General features: G+C 38.5%; 1 protein-coding gene across 1 annotated transcript in view; it reads left to right on the top strand.

Moving 5' to 3' along the window:
* FAM188A (family with sequence similarity 188, member A) overlaps positions 1 to 11,405 on the top strand; it is a 135,208-nt gene extending 123,803 nt beyond the window's left edge. Inside the window, exons 15-16 of the mRNA XM_006894322.1 lie at positions 6,430 to 6,501; positions 11,256 to 11,405. Of these exons, the coding sequence (XP_006894384.1) occupies positions 6,430 to 6,501; positions 11,256 to 11,405 (222 nt within the window). The remainder of the gene's footprint in view (positions 1 to 6,429; positions 6,502 to 11,255) is intronic.
* Positions 11,406 to 19,293: the final 7,888 nt, after the last annotated feature.

Here is a 19,293-nt window from a genome sequence, read left to right as displayed (position 1 = left end):
ATCCACTCTGCAACCCTCATTGCGTACTCCTACGATAAAAATAATGCCCTAAAATATAATACTTTTAGACTATTCTCTCCCCCATAGACTTCAATGCCATAAACATATTTCAACCAGTTTTTCTCAGTCTTACCCCACCCCAGTGCCAGCCTCATTCTACAACAGTGGCACCATGGTGCTGGCAAACTTGGAAAACTGTCTGCAGAAAACTCAAGCAAGATCCACACCTCACTCCATATACAAAAAGCAATTCAAAGTGGATTATGGACCTAGGACTAAAACCAAGGATTATAAATTTCATTAAAGAAAAGCTTGGAAGAACTCTAGAAGTCCTAATCCACAACACAAACAGTCTTCCAAGCATCCTGAAAAATCTACACCCAGGAGAGGATAAAATAGATGAATGGGACCTTCTAAGAATTAAATCCCTATGCACATCCAAAAACTTCTCCAACAGGAAAAAAAGGGAAGCCACAGACTGGGAAAAAATATTTGGTCATGACATGTCTGACAAAGAACTTAAATCTAGAATTTATAAAATACTCGAGCACCACAACAAGATAAAAGTAAATAACGCAGTTGAAAAATGGGCACAGAATATAAACAGACGCTTCACCAAAGAAAACATTCAGATGGCCAACAGGCACATGAAGAAATGTTCAAAACCCCTAGCTCTAAGAGAGATGCAAGTCAAAACAACTATGAGATATCGTCTCACCCCAGGAAGAATAGCAAAATAGAACAGCAAACATCAAATACTGGCGAGGTTATGGAGAAACTGGAACCCTTATTCACTGTTGGTGGGAGTGTAAAATGGTGCAACCACTGTGGAAGGCTGTATGGCACTTTCTCACAAAGTTGCAAAATAGAAACTTTTTTTTGAAACAAAAATAATTATTATATTTTTAAAGCTTCTAAACTTATGATATTGATTTCTTAACTATTGATATCATGAAACTGAGTCCCTGGATAGAGCAAATGGTTAAATATGCAACAACTAACAGAAAACTTAGCAGCTTTAATCCATCCAGAGGTAACATTCCTGTTCATTTTTAATTTAATTTTGGGAAGATTTTTAAAAGTACTTGGGAAGTGAAAACAAACTGAAACAATTACTACCAATTCTTTTGGAAATGTGGAGTCTTAATTTAGTTAATTACATAGTACTGCTTATAATTACTATAATTTATCAGTTCAAGCAATTAATTTTTTAGTTACAGTAACCTTGATATAATTAAAAGAGTGATAGGCCCTTTCCATTTCACATGTGATAGACTTGATCCATTTACTTATACTTTTTGTTCCCTCTAATCATCCCTATCGTTTGCTGCTTTCCTGCTATTCTGATAACCTCTCCCTCTCAGTTGGGTTGGTGCCATTGGCCGTATAGAGTTCCCTCTTTCCTAACTGAAGCATGTGATCTGCTGCTCAGCTTTAGAGCAATGGTCTCTCAAACTGTTGTCTCCACACTTGTTAAAATGCAAATTCTTAGATTCCATACAAGTCCAAAACTTTGGAGTTGGGATTCAGTGATTTTAGCAGACTCGTCAGATGATGCTGATAGACACCATAGTATGAACCCAGTGCGTTAGAGGAAGACCTTTTACATTCCTGCTTAGATTCTTTCTTAGTAAGAATTGAGATCCCTAGTCATGTAGTGTATACCACCCAATGTAGTCTTCTTTATAGTCTTAAAACTCACATTAGCTTTCACTCATTTTTATCATTATTCATGCTCTACTTTATATCTAACAAACCAGCACAGTGATATTCAACATTTTTTTTAATTAAGCCATAGTAAATCAGATAAAGTTATAAGACTTGAGTTAGAGGACAGTGAGGAAAACCTCTCTAACCAGAAATCTTCACAATATTTAGAAGAAGTAAGGAGAGGAAGACTCTGTGGGTATATGCATAGGTTCTTGAAGACAGTCCGTCTCTAATGAAAATTACAGCAATAGGAGCAATTTATTAACCGCTTCAAATGAGTACTCCAGGCACTCTGTGCCATATAGAAAGTGGATATAATTCTGTTAAATGATCCAGGAAGTATTAAAAGAAGATGGAAAGAATATACTGAGTCACTGTATCAAAAGGAATTGGAAGACACAGAATAATTTCATAAAACAACATATGAGCAAGAGCCTATGGTGATGAAAGAAGAAGTTCAGGCTGCTTTGAAGGAAATGGCAAAAAATAAGGCTCCAGGAATAGATGGTATACCAATTGACATATTTCAGTTAACAGATGCTGCCCTGGACGTGCTCACCAAGTTGTGCCAAGAAATCTGGAGAACAACCACTTGGCCAACTGACTGGAAGAGATCGATATTTGTTCCTGTCCCAAAGAAAGGTGAGCCAACAGAATGTGGAAACTACAGAACAATCTCACTGATTTCACATGCAAGCAAGATTTTACTGAAGATTATCCAAAAATGACTGGAACAGCACATCAACAGCACAGAGAACTACCAGAAGTCCAGGCTGGGTTTAGAAGGGGTCATTGTACTAGAGATATTGTAGCTGATGTTAGATGGATCTTGGCTGAAAGCAGGGAATACCAGAGGAATGTCTGTCTGTGTTTCATTGACTATGCAAAGGCATTTGACTGTGTAGATCATAACAAACTATGGCTGACTCTGAGAAGAACGGGAATCCCAGAACACTTGATCGTTCTAATGCGAAACTTATACTTGGATCAGGAGGCAGTCGTCAGAACAGAGCAAGGGAACACTGCATGGTTCAAAATTGGGAAGGGCGTACACCAGGGATGCATCCTATCTCCATACCTTTTCAACCTATATGCAGAACAGATTATCTGGGAGGCTGGGCTGAATGAGGAGAAATGTGGGGTCAAGATTGGTGGACGATTTATCAACAACCTGCGTTATGCGGATGACACAACCCTGCTTGCTGAAACTGAAGAGGACCCGAAGCGCCTGCTGCACAGTGTCAAGGACTGCAGCCTCCAATATGGATTGAGGCTCAATGTCAAGAAGACAAAGATTCTCACCACTGGACCAATTGGCAGCATCAGGATGGATGGTGAAGAGATTGAGATTGTACACAACTTTAGTTTGCTTGGCTCCATAGTCAACAGTCTTGGCACCAGCAGCCAGGAAATTAAAAGGCGCATTGCCATGGGAAAGTCTGCTGTTAGGGACCTCTCCAAAGTGCTGAAGAGCAGTGGTGTCTCTCTGGAGACTAAGGTGCGTCTGATACAGGCCATGGTCTTCGCAATCACCTGTTATGCATCAGAGAGTTGGACAATGACCAAGGAGGATAGAAGGAGAATTGATGCCTTTGAGCTGTGGTGCTGGAGAAGAGTATTGAGAATACCATGGACTGCTAGGAAAACAAACAGATTTGTCCTGGAAAGGGTTAAACCGGGTGGCTCCTTGGAGGCAAGGATTTTGAGGCTTCTTCTAACATACTTTGGACATGTTGTGAGGAGAGACCGGTCCTTAGAGAGGGACATCATGCTTGGGAGGGTGGAGGGACAGTGCAGGAGAGGAAGGCCCTCTATGAGGTGGATTGATTCAGTGACTGGGATAATTGGGATGGGAGTGTCAGAGACAGTGTGACTGGCACAGGACAGAGCGGAGTTTAGGGCTGTTGTACATAGGGTCGCTATGAGTTGCAGGCGACTCGACGGCACATAACAACAACAACAACATACCATTCTCTCAATTTTTGCAGAATATTAGAAAATTGCTTATGATCATACATCCATAAATGACTGATTCAGGATTCTTGTGTAGGTCCACTTAACTTCAGAGTCTCAGTACTTTACTACTGTATTAAACTACCTTTTGTTGATGCTTCAATATTTTATTGCCAGCTATTAATTACTAAGAATAGATAATATAATTTATATATCTTTTAAGTATATAAATTAACTGAAAATCCAGAGCTAAGTTACTGTTAATTCATAGATACAGTTAAAGGAATTACCAAATTATGGATTTTTCTAATTTCTGTAACACACTGTGAAGATGATACCAAGAAAATTATGAGAGCTGAAACTGGGAGAAATGTGGCATCAATCTTGGAGGTAGACTCATCAACAATCTGTGATGTGCAGATGATACAACCTTGCTTGCTAAAACTGACGAGGACCTGAAGCACTTGCTGCAGTAAGTCAGAGATACCAGCCTTCAATATGGATTGAAGTGCAACATCAAGAAAACGAAGGTTATCACCACTGGGCCAATTGGCAGCATCATGATAGATGGTGAAGAGATTGAGATTGTTAACAGCTTTAGTTTGCTTGACTCCACAGTCAACCCTCTTGGCACCAGTAGCCAGGAAATAAAAAGTTGAATTGCACTGGGATAGTCTGCTGTCAGAGACCCCCTCCAAAGTACTGAAGAACACTGATGTTAGTCTGGAGACCAATGTGCCCCTGATACAGGCCATGATTTTTGCAATTAGTTGCTATGCATCAGAGAGCTGGGCAATGATTAGAGATGATAGAAGAAGAGTTGATGCCTTTGAGCTGTGGTACTGGAGAAGGGTACTGAACTCTATGGACTTGTAGAAGAACAAACAAGTTCGTCCTAGAGAGAAGGTGAGACCAGGCTGCTCCTTGGATGCAAAGATTCTGAATCTTCATCTGACATACTTTGGGCTTGTTGCAAGTAGGGATCAGTCATTGGAGAGGGACATCATACTTGGAAGGGTGGAGGGACAGTACAAGAGAAGAAGACTATCGATGAGATGGATTGATTCAGTGACTGGGGTCATGGGGGTAGGTGTGTAAGAGACAGTAAGATTGGCACAACATAGAGCAGGGTTTAATGATGTTGTACATAGGGCCGCTATAAGTCACTGGCAAATCAGCGGCACATAACAACAACAACAACAACAACAGAGTATTAATCACAGTTAAACATTTAATTATTCATTAAAGATATAATAGAAGAGATGCTCCAAAGTAGTATGATTCATTCCTGTAAAAATTATTCAGATGATTATTATTATTGTTATTATTGTTAAGTGCTGTCAAATGGAGCACAACTCATAGCAACTCTATGAACAAAAGATCTGAAAACCATGTGGGTGTTGTTTATTTTAGAAAGTGCATGCCAGTCCTGCTTCCAGTTTATTATAAGAATCCCAAAATAGTAAAGAACCAAACTAAGATGACCAAGAGAAATTTAATAGGAAAGGAAAGATTTTAATTAGGTCTTAAAAATTGATAAAGAAGTTGAAGTAGGAAGAGAGAAGAGTGTGAATATGCACAGAGCCAAAAATAAATGGTCTTTCATGGAAAATAAATAGTAAGCTTTTCTAAAGCAGATGAATTAGAAAGGTGAATGAAGATGGAGAGATTAGAAAGTAATTTTAAAAGTCCAGTCTAGACTTAAGGGAAAAGTGGGAATAGGAGATTTGATATAAACTTGAAAGTAGTATCCCTCAGAAATTGAAGAAGTGAAAACCAAACAGAGATAGAGAGCAGCTAACAAACTAGATGAAAGTCCTTGAACACTAGCAGAAGTCTCCGTATCCCAACATTCTCCCAAAAACAACTTGCTTTTCTTCTCCCATCTCTAGGGAGCTGAAACCACTGTTGCTTGGAGCTCTCCTCCAACTGGGAAAATATTGTCAAGAGGGATGCTGGCTTAAATGGGTCACAGATCTATCCTTGCATCAGTCAGATGTGGCCAGGAAAAACAAGACAGATAAAAATAGGGAGACTGACCTATAGTAGTCACCAAGTGATATCATGGAGAGCCAAGCACCTTTTGTTAGAACAAACCAGCAATAATTTTGAATGCCAAGTCAACGGAAATAAACTTTACCTTTAGCTAATTGAGACTTAATGTCAAAATAGGAATTGTATGATTAAACTATTTCTGAAAATTTAGTCATAGTGATTTTTTTAAAGTACTAAACTCTCTATAAGCACAATAATTGCATGTTTTCATGTCTTACAATGCAGTTTTTCACTAATTAAAATTTGGCGATATTTAAATGCAAATTTGGAATGAAAACCTCCAACGTTGTGAACAAAAGGGGAAGTATTTGTTTTTTTATATATTTTTAGTTTGAATAAAAGTGATAGTGCCTTATCTATTGGAAGTAGAGAATGATTCACAACAGAGAAAATACTGAGATAAATTTGGGGGACTATTTTTTAAATCATTTTTTTAATGCAGTAATGTGCATAAATCACTAAAAAATAAAGTAACATAGCACACAAAAAAAATTATGAAAATTAACTCTTGTTTCCAAGTCTCTTCCACAAGCAAAATTTCATAAGCTTCCATTTGTAGATTTTTGTGGTCTTTTAACTCCGTAAATAAAATTTTCTTTTTTTAATCAAGTGATTCACCAATTTGAGAGTGAGGATTTAAGAATCTTTCCTTTTACACTCAATTAGAAATAAGATATATTTAAGTTTCTAATAGTGCTTTATTTATGCTAGGGTTCCAGTGGTCCAGAGTCCTTTACTGTCTACCACTACAATGGATTGAAGCAATCAAATTATAATGAAAAGGTATGATAATTCATTGTAAGATAAATGGGAGTGGCATGGGAAAGTAACCTTTATTCCACAGTCATTTCTAGAGGAAACTGTTCTTGTCAACAACATCCACAAAGCAAGACCAGTTGTTATGAGCATGGTATCATCTCTATGCTCCCACACCTACTTCTGTTAATTCCACCAATCATACTGCTCCACTACTAGGTTTGAAATCCACAGTAGTAGTCACACAGATCTCATAGAACCATCCTCAAGGTTATTAGGTTTATTACGAAAACTATCGTGTTACAATTCAAATAGATGAAAGAACACATTTCCTCAGTCAGAATAGCTTCTCAAGTGTGCTCACAAGCCCTCTGACCTTCACCCCCACATCTTAGATCAGTGTTACAAAATTCTCTTAGTCCTGCCAAATATGAGTCTCCTTCCAGTGAGTTTAGGCAGAGGCCTCTGGCTCTGATTCCTTGGGACAGCAGTCTCAGTCAGGTTGATCTCTGGTTCTCCTTGAGGCTATTGCTGCTCTCATGTAGGACCCAGTCTGATTGTCCTAGGAATTTCTGACCTTAAAGGATATGGTGCTACATTCTCCACTACTTCTTAGTGAGGCTTCCATATTCTGCCACTAAACTTGCTCAGTGTAAACTCAATAAGTAAGAAAAACAGACCAGTCTCGTAATGGTTAGTTTATATACTCCCTGTTTCATTCAGGTTCCCACGTGTCATGTGATGAAAGACAAAGTTGATGACTAGTAAGGCCATTTTGAACACTAAACCTATTCTTCCTAGGCTAATTAAATATAGATATGTAAATTATTAACAGTATTTAATTGCAATAAAATTGCTATCCGTGGATATTATTCCAAGAGTTTCTTTACGTAAGTCACAGCATATTTAGATCTGGTCTTGTTTCAGTGACTAGTATGTGATATTCAGTAACATCTACATGGGACGTTTAGAGCAAGCCATAGGTCACTGTGACAGCATGACAGCATAACTCTATATATCTTGATATCTTTGTTCTGTAGCAGTTACTAAACCACAAGTTGTAATTTTTTCTGTGGAATTTGTTACTGATTCATGAAAATAGAGAAAAAGGTGACAATGGCATTTCTGAGAAAAATCTTTGTAACTTGTTTAAATCAGTACCCAAACCCACTGCCTTTCAGTAAATTCTGGCTCTGGTGATAGTCCATCAAGTTTCTGAACCTGTCTATGACTCTTAAAAAGAGAGCGCCTAATCTTTCTTCCAAGGAGCATCTTATAGACTCAAACTACCAGCCTTTCCATTAGCAGCCCAGTAGTACATAATGCACTGTGCTACTGGGGCTCCTTAGTGACATAATCACTAGCATTTATGGAGCAATTGCCTAAAATATTACTAAGCATTTTGTCTTCAGCTTCACAACCAGCCTATGAGTAGAGATTATTTCTGTATCCCCATTGTACAGAAGAGGAGATTGAAACACCAAGAGGTAAGCAATGTGTGTGCCCAAGGGCAAGCAATCAATGGGAAACCTGAATTGACAGTGAAGTAGTTTTTAACTGTCAATCTTGACCTCTTAGCCATTGTGTTTTGCTGCTCTCCTTTGTGGAACATTAACAAAGGCCTAAGTGTTACCGGAACTCTACTGGTGCTGTAGTGTAACCAATAGGTGAGCAGATCGAACCCACCAGCCACTCCAGAGGAAAAAGATATGATATATTGTCCTATAAGAATGTTCAGCCTCAGAATCCCTTGTGTGACAGTTCTCTTCTATCCAACTAGGTTGCTAATAAGTTTGTTGGCAGTGGATTTTATAATCTGGGTGTATAGTCCATGGCAAGTTGTGCTGTTAACCCAAAGGCTACACTTCTCTGGTGGTTTAAATCCACCAGTGACTTCTCAAGGAGAAGGTGGACTGTCTCCTCTTATGAATTACAGCCTTGAGAATCTGCTGGAGGGTAACTGTGAGTAGAAACCAACTCAGTGACAGTGAGAGGAAATTAATGATGGATCAACAGAGTGGCTCCAACAGTGGGCTACAGCATGACAGTGATTGTGAGGATAGCACATGACCAAACTGTTTCATTCCTTTGTCCATAGGGTCACTGTAAGTAGAGCCAACTCTGTGGTGCCTAACAGCATCTGTGACAGACAAGTGGTTATTGGCCTGTACACCCCTTTGAGATGTGTCAGTCAAATTACTCCAAGTGATTGTGAAGGGAATAACTGGTCCATCTTTTACAGATGCGGCATCTCACCACAGTCACACAGTAGATCTCTGGCAAAGCAGGAATTTCTGATTGTCTGTTTTAGTTCTCTGTGTTTGATCTGCTTGGCCACACCAACTGTGTATAGTAAGTTTTCAGATTATGCTTGCTACAAAAATCTGACATACAAGACGATCAGAATTTGAAAAGATTAAATATCAATATGACAATAGCATAAAGCAAATCATGTGTGTCATTAAGTTGCATAGGTATAATATTATGAAGTTATATTAGAGCTAGAAGTTTACACAGGCTGCATGCCACGGTATTGTTAAGAATATCTGAGAACACATACAAGGAGAATGCTGATAAAGTGGGAGGAGCATGATTCCCCAGGCTCCAAAGCCTGTCTGAGTCCCAGGAAGACACATCACCATACTTTGCCTAAGCAGTACTATCTTAATATGAACAAGTATAAGCTCTTTTTGAAAAATAGGCCATGCTTCACTATAATAGCTTGAGTGACGTTCTTTGTGTACAATTCCTCAGAAAAGGCAATTTTGCTTTGGGGAATTAAAAAGCAGTTGTGGGAGCTCTGGTGGACTAGTGGTAAGAAACTGTGCTACATTCCTGAAGGCACACGGTTCAAAACCACCAGCTGATCCAAAAAGAGAAGGCTGGGAAATCTCTTCCCATGAGAATCACTGCCTCTGAAAACTGGCCGGTGGGTCAGCTATGGGTCAGTTCAGCTTGACGGTACTCAAAAACAAAGTTTAAATAACTAATAAATTTATTCTGAAAAAGGTAAAACACATTATTATTTATATTCAGATTGAAAGAAGTGCATGAAACCAAAATGTCAGATCTATTACTATAAAAGGGAACCCTGATGGCCTAGTAAGGATTTACACTGCCATCCCAAAGGCAGGCAGTTCAAATCCACCAGCTGCTCTACAAGAGAAAGATGGGCAATCTCCTGCACAGTTTACAGCCTCTGAAAATTCACAAGGGGGTCAGCTATGAATCGGTTCTAACTTGGCAGTGCATAACTGATATAACAGTTCATTCCATTGTTGTTGTTGTTAGATGCCATCAAATCCATTCAAGTATAGCAATGTATTTTTAAATAAAGGAGGTAATTACAATTGTGTCTGAGCCGCTAAATGTGTAAAAATACTTACTTACTTTGGAAGAAGTCAGTCTGTATCTATTTCTTTCACATTATAAAGAGTTTTCATTTCTCTTGGTAAAAAAAAAAAAAGAATGACTAAGTACATGAGCCCTTGGGTTATATGTTTGTTATGCATACACTGTTTCATGGACATTTCTAGAACTTTTTTACCCCTAAAACTTTTAAATCTTAAATTAAAGAAATCAGAATAAAACTGTTTTTCTGCAATCTATCTACTCACTAGGGAGCTCTAGTGGCCTAGTAATAAGGAGTGCTGCTGCCATTTCAAAGGTGGGTACAAATCCACCAGCTGCTTTGCAGGAAAGATACTTCCTTGTATTTACTGCATCTGAAAACCCACTGGAGAATTAGCTGTGAGTCAGTTCTGTCTTGACAGCACATAACAACAGCAGCCGTCTGGCAGTGTGGAGCCCAAGTGGCACAGTGGCATTATGTGATTGATGCTAACTGAAAAAAAAAAAAAATCAATATTTGTAACCCAGCAGCTGCTGTATCGGAGAAAGATCTGGCAGTCTGCTTCCATGAGAATTACAGCCTCAGAAACCTTACTGGGAAATACTTCTCTGTTCTGTAGAGTTGCTATGAATCAGAATCAACTCAAAACCAACAAATCTGGTACTATAAGTTTGTAATTTATATAATCTTTTCAGTGTTTGTAAATTACCTGGTTAATTTGATTTTCAACCTTTGCCTGTTCGATGTCTTTTTTTCATTTTTTTTCTCCGATTTTTCTTGCAGAACAAACTATACTTTATAGAGAACATTTAAGAAAAATTTAAGGCAGTAATAACAAATGTCATTGACAAATATACAAGTCTGAAAATTCAACCTTTCAGTTGAAAGGCAAAAATACAGTCCTCCTGAGAGTAGATAGCTATATTTCTGCTATAGATTTCCATCTCATAAGGCATCATCAGCATCCCAGGACCCTTTTTATGGAAACAGGAAGAACTATATAAGTGATATAAACAGTCACCTAACATATCTTCCATATGGTATATGTCATTTGAAAAGTGATTTCTGTTTACTGATTTATCAAAACTTTTTAAAATCATGATCAATTCTAATTTTTTCTTTTTTTAATATTTTTTATTTTATTTGGATTTATTTACAAAGTTTGAATACATTGTTTTTCACAAAAGATCCGTCCCATCAATTCTAAAATAATTGGCTTGACAGCAGTTAAAGTTTATATCATACCTTTACCACATTCATCTGTAAGCATTCTTGTTCATCTTTTTTACCTAAATAAAGTTAAATGTAAAATTCTCTAGACAGTAACATATAATACATTAAATACTAGGCTGTGAAAAGTGTTTGAATCCCTCATGAGATTCTGCAAAGAATATTGGTTGACCTTGCAGGCCTTTATTTTCTTCAACAGGTAATGTATGTCGAAGGGACTGCTGTTGTAATGGGTTTTGAAGATCCCATGCTGCAGACGGATGACACTCCTATTAAACGCTGTCTGCAAACCAAATGGCCGTACATCGAATTGCTCTGGACCACTGATCGTTCTCCTTCATTAAACTGAAGTACTTAAGTATTTAATAGCAGATGTTGGAAAGGGGACACATGACTTGGCTGTTGGCTAAATTAAGCCATACACTGGTATCACTGATTAACTGTAAATAACAACTCAAAACACTTTTTAAGTATTTAAAAGATGTTTAAATTATTTGTTTTAAAGTTTTATGTTAAAGATTATCTTTACCCTTTATGTGAAATTTATTAGCAAAATTAAACTTTATTCAAAGTTCGTTTATTTGGCAGTCAAACCGTTTTTCATTTAATACATTACAAACATCATAATACTGTAGCATTTGTATGTTGAGTATAAAAATTTAAAAACTTTTACTTTTAGGTTTTATTTTATTCAAGAACATTTTGTTACTAAAGGATTTTGACTTGTGGTGTAGTAGCCTTAACACTGAAATGCACAAAGAGGGGGAAGGCAGGTATAGAGAGAAATGCACAAGAGTTCATTTTTGCTCTTTGTTTTCTAAAATCTGTTTTCCATTAGAAATGCTGATCAATAACAAAGTATCTGCCCTGGAGCCTTTGGCAATTGGCTTACCTCTGGAATGTTTTGCAACAAGTAGAAACTAGAGGGGGACATTACCATTAAGACACACAATTAATCATTTACAAATTGACAAGAAAGAGAATCTGTTTGATAGTCTTAACACTGTTAATTTTCACTGTATTACCAAATACTTTTCCAAATTCATCCGAACAGCCCTGTATGCCAGCTTCCTCATATATTTATAAATGTGATAAATGCATGAGAACATCTGTTACAACATTAGTACATTGCATTATTTATTATGATCCTGATTGATGGCCTAAATAAACACTTTTTTTTCTTTAACTGTGGCCTAGCATTTTTTTTTGCATTAGTAATAAAAATTTTTAAAAATCCTTTTAAATGTTTCTCCTCAGCTTCCCTGAAAAAAACAGCAGAGAGTAAGGACCTAATGAGCTCAGGCAGGACCTCAGAATAAAAGATTATGCTTATGCTTCCCTAAGAGCTCTTGTTATTCATTAAGAACAGCCAGAAACACTAGAACATGAGTGGCAGCTTTCTAGACAAGTGGACCAAGATCATAGTTTACTGGGAAGTGGTCTTCGCTGCACAAAGTAGCAGTGGAAGTTCCACTAGGAAGCCCTTTGACAGTTGGGGTCATGCACTGAATTGTGCTCCCTATTCCCTAAAAAATTTAAAAAAAACCCCATATGTCAGCTCGATTAGACCATGGTTCCTGGTGTGTGCACTTCTTTGCCTTTTTTTGATATGATCTCATTCCAAGCTGTAATGTTTGGGAGGCAGCATTAGAGTAGAATGCATCTTAAGTCATCACCCTTGTTTGACACCTTTTATAAGAGATAAACAGGGAAGAGAGGAGGAGGAACCTCAGTGCCATCCAGAAACAGAAACCTGGAGTATAGCATGTTCGTGAGGTCTGGGGTCCCTATGTTGAGAACCCCCTGCACTGAGACCCAGGAAACATTGAAGCTAACACACTTGGGAATTTCCAAGGAACCACAAAACAGAGAAAAGATCTTCCTCCAGAAATGGCAGAAAATCTCTACATCAGTGGCCACACTTTGAACATCTAACCTCTATGCTGTGAGAAAACAAATTTCTAATTTCTTTTCGACTGTGTTCCCAGGAGATGTATCACACTGGTAAAGTCTACAGTCTACAGACAAGGACCTCTCCAAAATGTCAAGAGTAATGATGTCAATTTGACGAGTATTGTCCATCTTGATTCAGGCCGTGGTCTTTCCGACCACTTGCCGTGCATCTGAGAACTGACAGTGAATAAAGATGACAGAAGAAGAATTGAAGCCTTTGAGCTATGTGTTGAAGAAGAGTGCTGAACATCTCATGAACTGACAAAGGAACAAACAAATATGTCTTGGAGAAAGTGCAGCCAGAGTGCTCCTTAGAGCCTCACATACTTCAAGAATGCTGCAAAGGAAGGGTTTATTCTTTGGAGAGGAACATGACACTCAGAAAGACGGGGTTGACGCAGAGGAAGACCCTCAACCAGGTGTATTGACACAGTGATGACTGCAATGGGCTCTAGTGTGGCAGGAAGTGTGAGGATGGTACAGAATAGGACAGGGTTCAAATCTGTTGTTCATAGTGTCCCTATGGGTTGTACTCAATTTGACAGCACCTAACAACCGCCACCACTTAGAGTTTATCTTCTGGAATAAAATAGCTTGTTAAATAAGTCAGCCCTAAGATCATTAATATAATTTTAAAACATTTCTTTCCATATGTTCTTCAAACTCCATTTGAGAGATGGCCAAGTTAGGAAGACTAAGGGGCACAGCAGAAGCTTCAGCTATTGAATTTCAGTGTCAGTCATGATTTGGAGAAATAAACACCATTGTCCCTGTAAGAAATTAGTCTATTAGTCTTCTGACATCAGAACAAGTTAGACATTTACACTCTTCCTACATCAACCATAGTCTACTAACTCTTGTTCTGGTTAACCAAAACCTTAACACTAAATTAGCAGTTTCAAAAAAATTAACACAACCAAGGTAATTAGGGCTTAATCTGTTCTGACTAGAATGGCCTATTCTTCTTCATCCTCTTCCTTCTTACAGAGCACAACTAGGGTGTCAGAACCCTTGAAAATTGGCTCTCCTAGCCATTGTATTAGCCCCCATTGGGAGCATGATTTCCAGCTACCTTAACTGCAGACACATGGTCTTGCAAATTATCAACAACTGTGGGGCTCTCCATAAGAGAGTGCTCTCCATACTCTAAAGAAGGGTGATGATGGTAATAGAGATATTGTTAGGAGACTGTGGCACTGTTGTGAAGAGACTGTGGGAAGGTGGAACCCTGGAAGAAGAACCCTGGAGATAAAGGCCACAGTTAAAAGTTTGGTTTGCTGGACAATTGAGAAAAGCAAAGGTTACTTGCATTTGTGCTGTTGAACTGATTCTGGGCTTTGACTAATTGAGGATATGTACCTTGTTTATATGAGACTTCTGGACTTATATTGTGAGATATGTTTTGCCTCCCCTACTCTCCAACCGTTTTCCCTAGTAAACCCCACAACTGTGTGATCTCCAAGAGTCAATTTGCAATGAACATCGGACCAATGATTGGTAGAAATAGGTGCAGGAGCATGTGGGATGACATTTCTGACCATGTAGCTATTTGTAAGGTCCTATAGGTATTATTGATAGGGAATATTCCCCTTCATGAAGTGGGTAGATGTCAAACTCGACCACCAACACTTTACATCTACTCCTTTCACATCAATCCAGCTTTAAAACCAGTTCAAGCAGTTTTTATATGGACCCTCTGCATCTCACTCTATAGCAGCAAAATTAACTCTTCCCCTGTATTAGTTTCTGTTTTACTATAACAAATTGTCTGACAGTTCTAGAACTCAGAAATCCTATGTTCTAAATATTGACAGAAAAGGTATTTTTTCTTTGTATTTAAGTATCTGTCAGGACTCATTTGGATAATCTGTGGTAATCTCATATTAAGACCTTAATTACATCTATAAAGTTCCTTTTGCTATGTAAGGTTATATTCACGGGTTCTAGGAGATAAAGTGGCTGCTGTGGTTGTATGCCATCAAGTTGGAATTACACAGTTGCCGAAACCTAGTGGAGGGTCAGCTATGAGTCAGTTCCCACTCAGTGCAAGGCAATTTTTTTAAAAGTCTCTAGGTTATAATGTCCTTGATAATTTGTGAATAAACCCCGGTACAGGACAACCTCATGCACAACTGAGCTAAACGCCATCCTGCCTTCACAATTCCCACTAGATACAAGATGGACTTTTATAAGCCATCAGGTTTTGGTTCTTTGATTTTAGGGACTAAACCGCCAGGTCTATCTTAGTCTATTTTAGACTATCTTCATCTAAAAGCTGCACTAAAACCTGTTGAGCAGTACCCAGACGCTAGGTGGGTGCACATGAGGTGCATTGGCCTAGCATCAAATCTGGGTGTTGTTCCTGGAAGATGAAACTTTTACCACTGAGTCACGCTTCAAGTTAGTATTTGAATTTTCCTTCTCTGCCTATTTTCTGCCTTACAAGGCTCTGGCTTTCACAGGTTTACTTAATACTCAAGCCTTTTTCAGATATTTTCTAAATTAGCCACCTTGCTTGCCTTACAACCTTTGGAATAAATACATTTGGCCCCATTTCACAGGTGTGGTACCTGAAGTTTAGAAAATAGAGTAACTGCTCACACTTACACAGAACATGGCAAAGGAAGACACAAGGCAGGTTTGACCATCCTTCGTTGTACCCTGACATCTGGCACCTCTGATCCACAGTGATGCTATGTTCTGAAAACAGTCATTAGCCACAGCTTGAACAACCAGAGAACTTTGCACAGTATCTGTGTGGAAAAGACCTCCTCTAGCCTCTTGGTCCTTGAATACATGATTTGACACTTCGTTTTAATTTTTTATCTTTTTCACTTATTATTCACAATTAAGTACTGAGTTCCTTTTATGTGTAAAACGAGGTTGAAAATATTTGTCCATATGCCAAGCATTGTAGCACATACTAAATAAACTAACAACTGTAAAGCATTTCAGCACATATTAGCTCTGGTGGTAGAGTCCATTGGGAGTTGCACTGCTAACCCAAAGATGGTACCTCTCTGGTGGTTTGAATCTATCAGTGGCTCCACAGGGGACAGTCTCCTCCTGTGAAATTTATGGCCTCCAAAAACCCACCAGAGGATTCCAACTTGATGACAGTGGATGAGTGATTAAGCACATATGAAATGACCAAATAATACTTGTTCTTTCCATCTACTTTCCACAATCCCAACTAGATTTATGAAGAAAAACACTGCATCAGGTTTGGAGGAAGACATTACAAAGGGCAATTTGCAATGACACACAACTTTGCTTAAGGACTGCAAAGCGGATTTGAAGATCTAAGACATTCCTCAAGGTGGGTTACACTTTAACTTAAAGAAAATGAAAATCCTCAGAACCAGACAACTGAAGGATTTTTCTGAATCCTTCTGAAGCAACATCATGAGAAATGAATATATTCCAGGAGACACTGTTGTTATGTGCCGTCAAGTCGCTTGCGACTCATAGCGATCCTATGTACAACAGCCCTAAACTCTGCTGTGTCCTGTGCCAATCGCACTGTCTTTGACACTCCCATCTCGATTATCCCAGCCACTGAATCAATCCACCTCATAGAGGGCCTTCCCCTCCTGTGCCGTCCCTCCACCCTCCCAAGCATGATGTCCTTCTCCAAGAACCAGTCTCTCCTCACAACAAATCCGAAGTAGTTAGACGGAGACACTACATGGTTCAAAATCAGGAAGGGGTCCATAAGGGATGGATTGTGTCTCCATACCTTTTCTATCTATATGAAGAACAGATTATCTAGGATGCTGGGCTGTATGAGGAGGAACGTGGCATCAGGATTGGTGGAAGATTCATCAACAACTTGTGTTATGCAGATGACACAATGCTGCTTGGTGAAACTGAGGAGGACCTGAAGTGCTTGCTGCAGAGGGTCAAGGACCGCAGCCTTCAATTAAGATTGAAGCTCAACATCAAGAAAACAAATATTCTCACCATTCGACCAATTGGCAGCATCAGTAATGATGGTAAAGAGAGTGAGATGGCCAGGGACCTCTCCAAAGTACTGAAAAGCAGTAACGTCAGACCGGAGACTAAGGTGTGTCTGCTCTGGGCTATAGTCTTTGCAATTGCATGTTACGCATTGGAGAGCTGGACAGTGAATAGGGATGATAGAGAATTGATGCCTTTGAGCTGTGGTGCTGGAGAAGAGCGTTGAATATATCATGGACTGCTAGGAGAACAAACAGGTTTGTCCTGGAGAGGGTGAGCTGAAATGTTCCTTGGAGTCAAGGATTCTGAAGCTTCATCTGACATACTTTGGGCATGTTGCAAGGAGTGACTGACTGGTCCTTGGAGAGGAACATCATGTTTTGGAAGTGGAGGGACAGTGCAGGAGAGGAAGACCCTCGACGAGATGGATCGATTCTGTGATTGGGGTGGTAGGAGTAAGTGTGTCAGAGACAGTGAAGTTGGCACAGGATAGAGCAAGGTTTAGGGCTCTTGTCACTATGAGTTACAAGTGACTCGACGGCACATAGCAACAACAATCACTTAAATGTTCATTTACCACCCATGGATGCAGCAGTCAAGAAATAAATGATGTATAACATGATGCAAGTCTGCTGCAAAATATTTTATGTGTCAGAAAACAAAGATGTCACTTTGGACTAAGATACCAGTCCAAATCAGGTGTGGTGCACCTGACCCAACCCATAGTCTTTTTCAGTAGCCTCATGAGCAAGTGAAAGCAGAACAATAACTAAGGAAGAGGGAAGAATTGATGCCTTTTAATTGTGGTGAAGAATTTTGAAAATTTTATGGACTACTAGAAGGACAAACAAATATACTTTGGAAGAAATACAAGCAGAATGTTTCTTAGAAGTGAAGATGATGAGGCTGGTCCCAGGAAAAGGACAGCATGCTTGGAAAAGGACAGGGACAGTGAAAAAGATGTAAGACCTTCAAAGACACAGACTGATAAAGTTGGCGCAACAATGGGCTCAAGTAACAACTGTAGCACAGCAATGGGTAAGATTTCTTTTTGTGTAAATCCTATTGTACAATCGGCACCAACTCAAAGACACCAACCTCAGAAGATTCTTCCAGTGAACACTCAATTTATACCAACCCAAAATATGTGAAACCTAAGTATAATTTAATAGAAGAAAAATTACACTAAATGGTTCCCTATCCTATAATATCCTTTTCATATTAGGATACATAGTCTACAACAATTTTCTAAAAATGAAAAATGTTTTATGCCATAAAGGCATTTTGATCCAAGGAAAAGACTGATTTTCCCCCTCTGTGTTCACAATAACTTAATATTAAACATCTCAACTGGAAAACACTAACTCATTCTATCCACACAATAGCTACATTATGTAGTAGTATTTTCTCCCCTGTCGATTGCACTTCTTTTCTTGTTCACACTAACTGATGTTACATATTAAATCAATTGACTAATTCTAAACAAATATTTTGAGTGAAAAAACAAATGCGAGCCATTTCCAGCTGTCTGTCTTGTGCTATTAAATGAAAACATTTTGTCTATAAATACACATATAATCTTGTTAAAGTTTAATAGGGGAAATACACCACATCAAAATCACACTTCTCTGGGGGGGGGGGAACAACACAACCAAAGTGATGTTTCTTTTTATTTACTATATTCCCTTAATAGTTTTCATTCATTACAGTCATGCTTCTTATCTGCCCATTTTTACAATTCTGATTCAACCTGAAGGAGCTCCAAAAACTAATAGAAACACAAAACATGACTTTGGAAGATATTAGAATAGGACATTAGCATAGAGGCTATTTCTGAGTGTAGGGTGAATCTCTGTTGTGGATCGTACCTCTCTTTGGCTATTGTGCAAATTACTTGGGTTTTGTCTTAAAGGTTTAATTGTTTATCCTGCCTCATACCTGAAAAATGGGTCTTATTAAGAATTGTTAAGTATTGTATGTTAATTTTCTGGTTCCGTGTCTGCATTCAGTAAGTGATGGTGATTATAATTCTCAATTAGTATTCTTACCAACCAGTGACTACAGTATTTTGACTAATCAGAAATCTCACTTCTGTAAAGCAGAGGGTGTACAAATAAATATACTATGCATTAAACAAAAAGAAAAAGTACTAGGAAGTTATTAAGTTCCCCAAGAGTTCAAACCAATGGGGAATGCAACAAGTTTTCAGCAGATGCCCCAAAATGGGTTTGTGATCTCAGTTAAAATTTCTGCAAAAGAGAAGGAGATTAACATTAACTGCATTAAGTTTTTATATGTGATATCAAACCATATATTAATTTTTT

Source organism: Elephantulus edwardii, unplaced genomic scaffold (genome assembly GCF_000299155.1).
Source record: "Elephantulus edwardii isolate Elephantulus edwardi_28Jun2011 unplaced genomic scaffold, EleEdw1.0 scaffold00139, whole genome shotgun sequence".
In the NCBI taxonomy this organism is placed as follows: domain Eukaryota; kingdom Metazoa; phylum Chordata; class Mammalia; order Macroscelidea; family Macroscelididae; genus Elephantulus; species Elephantulus edwardii.
Note: the sequence above shows the minus strand (reverse complement) of the source record. Positions and strands in the feature narration are given on the sequence as shown.